The 5727-nt window shown below is 45.2% G+C and overlaps 1 protein-coding gene across 1 annotated transcript; it reads left to right on the top strand.

Moving 5' to 3' along the window:
* Nucleotides 1–4003: 4003 nt before the first annotated feature.
* On the top strand, nucleotides 4004–5290 carry LOC121610571 (carbohydrate sulfotransferase 1-like). The gene has a single exon (XM_041942753.1). It carries the CDS (start codon nucleotides 4004–4006, stop codon nucleotides 5288–5290), a length of 1287 nt encoding a protein of 428 aa, XP_041798687.1.
* Nucleotides 5291–5727: the final 437 nt, after the last annotated feature.

The raw sequence follows: 5727 nt of genomic DNA, 5'->3' as shown, positions 1-5727 counted from the left end.
AAGACACTGTTGTAAAGGACTCGATCTATAACCATGAGAAAATGGCACGTTTAGATCCATACGGCTGCTAGTTTTATTTCTTACCATCATTCTTTGGATATACACTATTTCACTCTTTTCACGGTCTTTTCATTTCATGGCCAATTTAATGTTCTGTGGCCCCTTTTGGGTGATGAAACCCTCATAAAACGCTTCAATGCTGAGGAGTGAAAAAATGAAAATGTAATGTAAATATCTGAGAGACACAGTAGATCTTTCCTGATGGACTCAAATGAATCAAATGTGCTGGAATGAAAGGCAAACAAACAGCAGACAGTTACACAAGTCAGTCACATCCTCATAAAGGGGATTAGAAGTTGTAGCTAATGACCTTTTTAATGAATTTTAACAAACCACTGACTAATTCTTTATAGATAAGTTTAAAGCTGTTAATGAATCATTTTTTTTGGGTTGCCAGGTTGTGAAAAATCCCCCTGGCTGTTAAGTAATTTATATTCATTAAATAATGACTCCATAATAACAAGTGTCTCTCTTCTTTTGGCCACAGTTGTAAATGTTAATTTAATTTAGTTAGTTTCTCACCTTCTGGTTAGCAGAAAACAAAATAAAACGTGACGGCGCTTGTTACTGACTCTCCTCTGGCCTCGTCTTGGAAGAGAGCCGACTGTCTCGCTGTGTCTCAGGTGTGCCTCGGCCCTGTCTGAGCGCCTGGATCGGCCGCACCTGAACTCCATTTGACCGTCAGTGGATCTGAATCGACCCCCAGAACCACTACACCCTGCCATGTGACCACTGAGCTCCTTGTCGGGCTGCTGCAGCTGTTGATCTTCTTCCCGCAGCTGAAACTCTGTGTTTTTGATAGCACCGTGATACAGCTCTGTTGAGTTTAACCGTTGTCTTTGACGAGCGCGTAGAATTGCCTTGTTGAACTAGTCTTGGTGGTTTTAGGAAGTCTTGAATTGGTTGCCTGCCATTTATTTTCCTTTCCCTTCCTTCCTGTTTTGTTGTCAGTTAAGTAGCTTAGTATTGCTTTTTTGGAGTTGTTTATTTTGGCCTTCGTGACCCTGATGCCTTATTTGCTTCCTTTTCTGTAAATTTGGTTAGCTTATCTCCGTAAATACTTTTTTCTGCAACTAAACGTCATTCATGTTATGCAAAGTGTTTCAGCCGCCTTTTTTGCACCGGTCTTGGGTAAATATTTTATGTTATGCCCTGTCTTCCCCTACACATTGAATAAATGTCAGAACATTAGCTATCTGTGCGTCCCTATCCTCTTCCTCACTTGTTTTCTAATGATTTCTTTTTTTTTTTTTCATGCTTTGCAGTCCTGCTCCCTCCAGACAGCGTGCACTTTGCACCCTCATATCATGTTCATTATGGGCCCACCTACTCCCGTATCAATAACTGGGTCGCAGATGCCCCAGAGAAAGGGCTCTGCAGAATCACGGAGCCGGAGGCGGTAATGTTGATGTGACGAGTTCACGTCAAAGTCAGAGGGGAAAAAGAAATTTTCTGCCGTAAAAATCCCTCGATGTCTGGTGGACAGACAGGTCGGCTAAAATGATCTGCAGGAAATGCTGCGGCCGCTTCATTCATAAAGGACAAAAGTAGCAGTTTCATGCAAAAAAGCATTTGCATATAATTCATTTGTAAAGGAGTTGATGGAATCACAGTGAAGTGGATGCGTGAACAGAGCTGATTTGCTTATGAGCGTGTGTGTGTGTGTGTGTGTGTGGAGGGGGGCTTTGGGTGTGTGATGTGGCAGGCAAGAGACTGAGGATGATGATGACAGTTTGTGTGTGTGTGTGTGTGTGTGAGAGAGAGAGAGAGAGAGAGAGTGAGAGAGAGAGAGAGGCAGGTGGAAAGGGGGAGGGGTCTAGGGTGGTCCAGACAGTCGCTCCTTGTGTACCTCACACACTCTCAGCCTCTGCGCATCATTTAAGGGGAGCCCGTCTGTCGCTTGCACCGCTCCGTCTCTCCGCTCAGCTGCTCTACAACAACACAGCCGCTTCAACGCCACTTTGTCTCCCCCGTTTTCCTCGCTTTGTGTCTGAAGCCCAAGCGTTCAACTTAAACAGACCCGTTTTATGGAAAGCTCGGCTCCGCCAGGCGCTTTTATTCCCTCCCGCCCGAGAGGAAGCGCACGGCGGAAACCGTTTGAGGACCGAAGGAAAGCAGCGGTGATTCATGGACGTACGGCGCATCGTGAGAATACAACTACCAACAAGGTAGAACGGAAACAAGTGTGAATTTACTCCGTAGTATCGCTGTGCGTTATCAGATTGGATGACTTATTCCGGCTTTTTTTCGCAGAGGGATTTTTTTTTTGGCACACTTGCGGCTGGGTGGGATGCGTTCAATTGTCCTATGTTGTCTTATCGCAGCTCTGGTGTGAATGTCTGCATCGCGGAAAATCTCAGTGAGGAAGCCGAACCCGTTCCCGCTGCAGCATAGTGGGCTTTTTTCATTGCAAATGCCCGTGTGAAGAAAGCACTGATGCTCTCTGTGAGCATAAGTCATCTGAGTTGCCGTCGGTGGCCATAGAAGTCAGTATTTTGCATTGTTAGAGTACACATCAACACTGTCAGCTCTCTCACACAAACAGAAGGCTCTGCTCTCTCTGTGCACTGCGAGGGAAGCAGATTTTTATCTGCCTTTGTCAAACAATTTTCTTTTTTCCTCTCAGATGTTGTTTTTGAAGTAGCCTTCCTCCACATTGTGCGTCGGAGTCAGACGAGATACCCTGATGCATCATTTCTTTTTTGGACCTCACAAGTCTCACGCAGGCTTCTGAAGTGATTATGGTGAGCCTTTATTTCACTTACAGCATCAAAGCTTCCTGCGTCAAGGCCCCAGTATATGATCCTACACTATTATTTAGAAATAAATCAGTCAAATCCTGAATGGGACAGATTTTGTAGTGGATGTTATTATCTAATTCTTCACTTGCAGCATCGTTTCCCCTTGACATGACATTGGCATTGAAGCTTTAAATTACTGTTTACCTTTCTGAGCTGAAAGACTTTGTGTTTCCATGATGAACAAGTGGAATACAGCACAATGCTTAGACTCTCCAATCAAATCCAAACAAGGTCCTGCAGGTCCTAGACAAGTTGGAGTAGACAGAGAGCCAGGGTGGATGTATGGGAGGTACTGCAGTACAGGTTGTAGAACAGTGTACTTGGTTAAGTATTCAGTGTGCCTAATAATGATTATATGGTAAGTTTTGGTGCATTTTTAACCCATAAAGCACGCTACAGGCATCATCACCAGAATCATTTTTGATAATCAGGTAAAAGCTGTTAAAAAAAAATGAAAAAGTCTCTTGCCATTTTTAGATACTGTATACAGCCTGTCTTGTGCACCCACTTCACTGTGGCCCCGGCTCTCAGACTGCTGTACATGTTTTTGGCAGTCGGTGTCAGCTGATTGGCTTAGATTCCAAAAGTTGGGGACCCCTAAAGCTCCTCATCATCTATTTTAATTTTCAAAAATGAGGCCGTAGCACCGGAAGGAGAAACAGGAGACAAATTGAAAGATTCAGTCGCGGGATTCTGTCTCATGGCTACAGCAATCTTTATTAAAGACTGCTGTTCTGATTTTATTCAGTATAGAGTTAATCTTCAACCCTGCCGTCAACGCGAGAACCGAAGTGAATGAAAATATAGCCTTTTGGCCCTGGAATCAAATAAAATAGCCTGCAGAGTGCTTATATTCAACCTACTGATGACTCACCCACACTTCTAAAATCAATCATAATACAACTGTCCCATAGTTAATTACCATATTCAGATGAGATTTTACCGTAATGTTCTCCGTTTTGTTGTGCCAAATTTGTAATATCAGTTGTCATTTTAGGGCAGGAAGTGAGACCCTGTTGTTTTTTGTACTGGTAAAAATATGTGCACAGATATTCACTGAACTGCAACGATAATAGCAAAAACTCTTTGTTCACAGGGAGGACCTGGCATGGACCGCTGCGTCTAAATGAAGTGGTTCAGCCATGCAATGTTCCTGGAAGGCAGTGATTCTGCTGGCCTTGGCCTCCATTGCCATCCAGTACACGGCCATCCGGACACTCACCTCCAAGCCTTTCCAGCTGTGCCCGTTGCCCAGCCCCCAGAACTGTGGTCTGGGGGGCCAGGAGACAGAACCTCCCTTTGAGCGGGGAGCAGCAGGCGGTGGAGGCTGCGATGACTACCCTTACTTTTCCATCAATGCCACACGTAAAACGCACATCCTGGTTCTGGCCACCACCCGGAGTGGCTCCTCCTTTGTTGGCCAGCTGCTCAACCAGCACCAGGAGGTTTTCTACCTGTTTGAGCCTCTTTATCACGTTCAAACCACGCTGATTCCACGTCTGTCACACAGCCGCAATGCTGCAGACCGCCGCGTGATGCTGGGCGCCAGCAGAGACCTCCTGCGTAGCCTGTACGGTTGCGACCTCTATTTCCTGGAGAGCTACATCAAGCCGACGCCCACAAACCACACCACAGATAAACTCTTCCGTCGCGGGGCTAGCCGAGCGTTGTGCCAGCAGCCTGTATGTGATGCCTTTGGTCCTGCTGATGTTAATGTGGAGGAAGGGGACTGTGTCAAGAAATGCGCAACTCTGAACATGACCTTAGCGACGGAGGCATGCCGCGAGAAGCGGCACGTGGCAATCAAAATTGTCCGGGTGCCAGAGATTGGAGATCTGCGCGCTTTGGTGGAAGACCCACGGCTGAATATCAAAGTGATTCAACTCGTCAGAGACCCGCGTGGTATCCTGTCATCCCGGATTGAGACATTCAGGGATACATATCGTCTGTGGCGTATTTGGAGGGCCACGGGGCGAAGACCCTACAATCTAGACTTGAGTCAGCTCACAGTTGTCTGTGAGGACTTTCTCAGTTCTGTTTCAACTGGTCTCAGCCATCCCTATTGGCTGAAAGGGAAGTACATGTTGGTTCGCTACGAGGATTTGGCTAGAAATCCGCTACTCAAGACGAAGGAGATCTATGACTACCTGGGGCTGCCCATGGATAAAAACGTGGAAGACTGGATACATGCAAACACTCGAGGCAGCAATGAGCCCTCAGCAAAACACAAGTTTGGTACAGTGAGGGACTCAGCAGCTAATGCAGAGAGTTGGCGCTTGAAACTGTCTTATGACATGGTGGAGTACACACAGACTGTGTGTCAAAAAGTACTTCACCAGCTGGGATACAAGGCTGTGAAATCAGTAGAGGAACTGAAGAACATGTCCCTCTCGCTGGTACAGGACAAAACTTTTGTACCTTTTTTGTAACAAAGATAGTTCTCTAATGACTATTTTTGATATATTTATAATTGTTGCCTTATAATTTCCTTAGTTTGTTGGTTTTGTTTCTGTAATATTGTTTCTTCAGATTTGCACTAAACTTTAAATATTTTGAATGCACCGGGGGAGCTACGAATGATTCCCCAATGTTGCAGAACAGCACACGTTAAAACACAAAGTAATCAAGCAAGCTAGTTTACAAGTGTGTCTTTTTTTTTGTTTTGTTTTTCCTCCAATAGAGCCAAGACATGGCACCGTCTTCATTCATTTCCTGTATGCAAGCTGTTGTCAAATGTTCCCCTTCAGAAACATGAGATGGGAGTTGAGAGAGGTTTGGTGAAACTGACGTGCTTTTTTTTTTTTTTTTTTCTTAGACCTGTGATGGCAAATTTGGACTGTACAAGCCCTACTGTGCAATAAATAGT

Source organism: Chelmon rostratus, chromosome 1 (genome assembly GCF_017976325.1).
Source record: "Chelmon rostratus isolate fCheRos1 chromosome 1, fCheRos1.pri, whole genome shotgun sequence".
Taxonomy (NCBI): domain Eukaryota; kingdom Metazoa; phylum Chordata; class Actinopteri; order Chaetodontiformes; family Chaetodontidae; genus Chelmon; species Chelmon rostratus.
The sequence above is the reverse complement of the archived record's forward strand: the minus strand, read 5'-3'. Positions and strand labels throughout refer to the sequence as shown.

Bases quoted from the DNA above. Each gene is read 5' to 3' on its own strand.
- LOC121610571 (XM_041942753.1), top strand. From the start codon at position 4,004: ATGCAATGTTCCTGGAAGGCAGTGATTCTGCTGGCCTTGGCCTCCATT.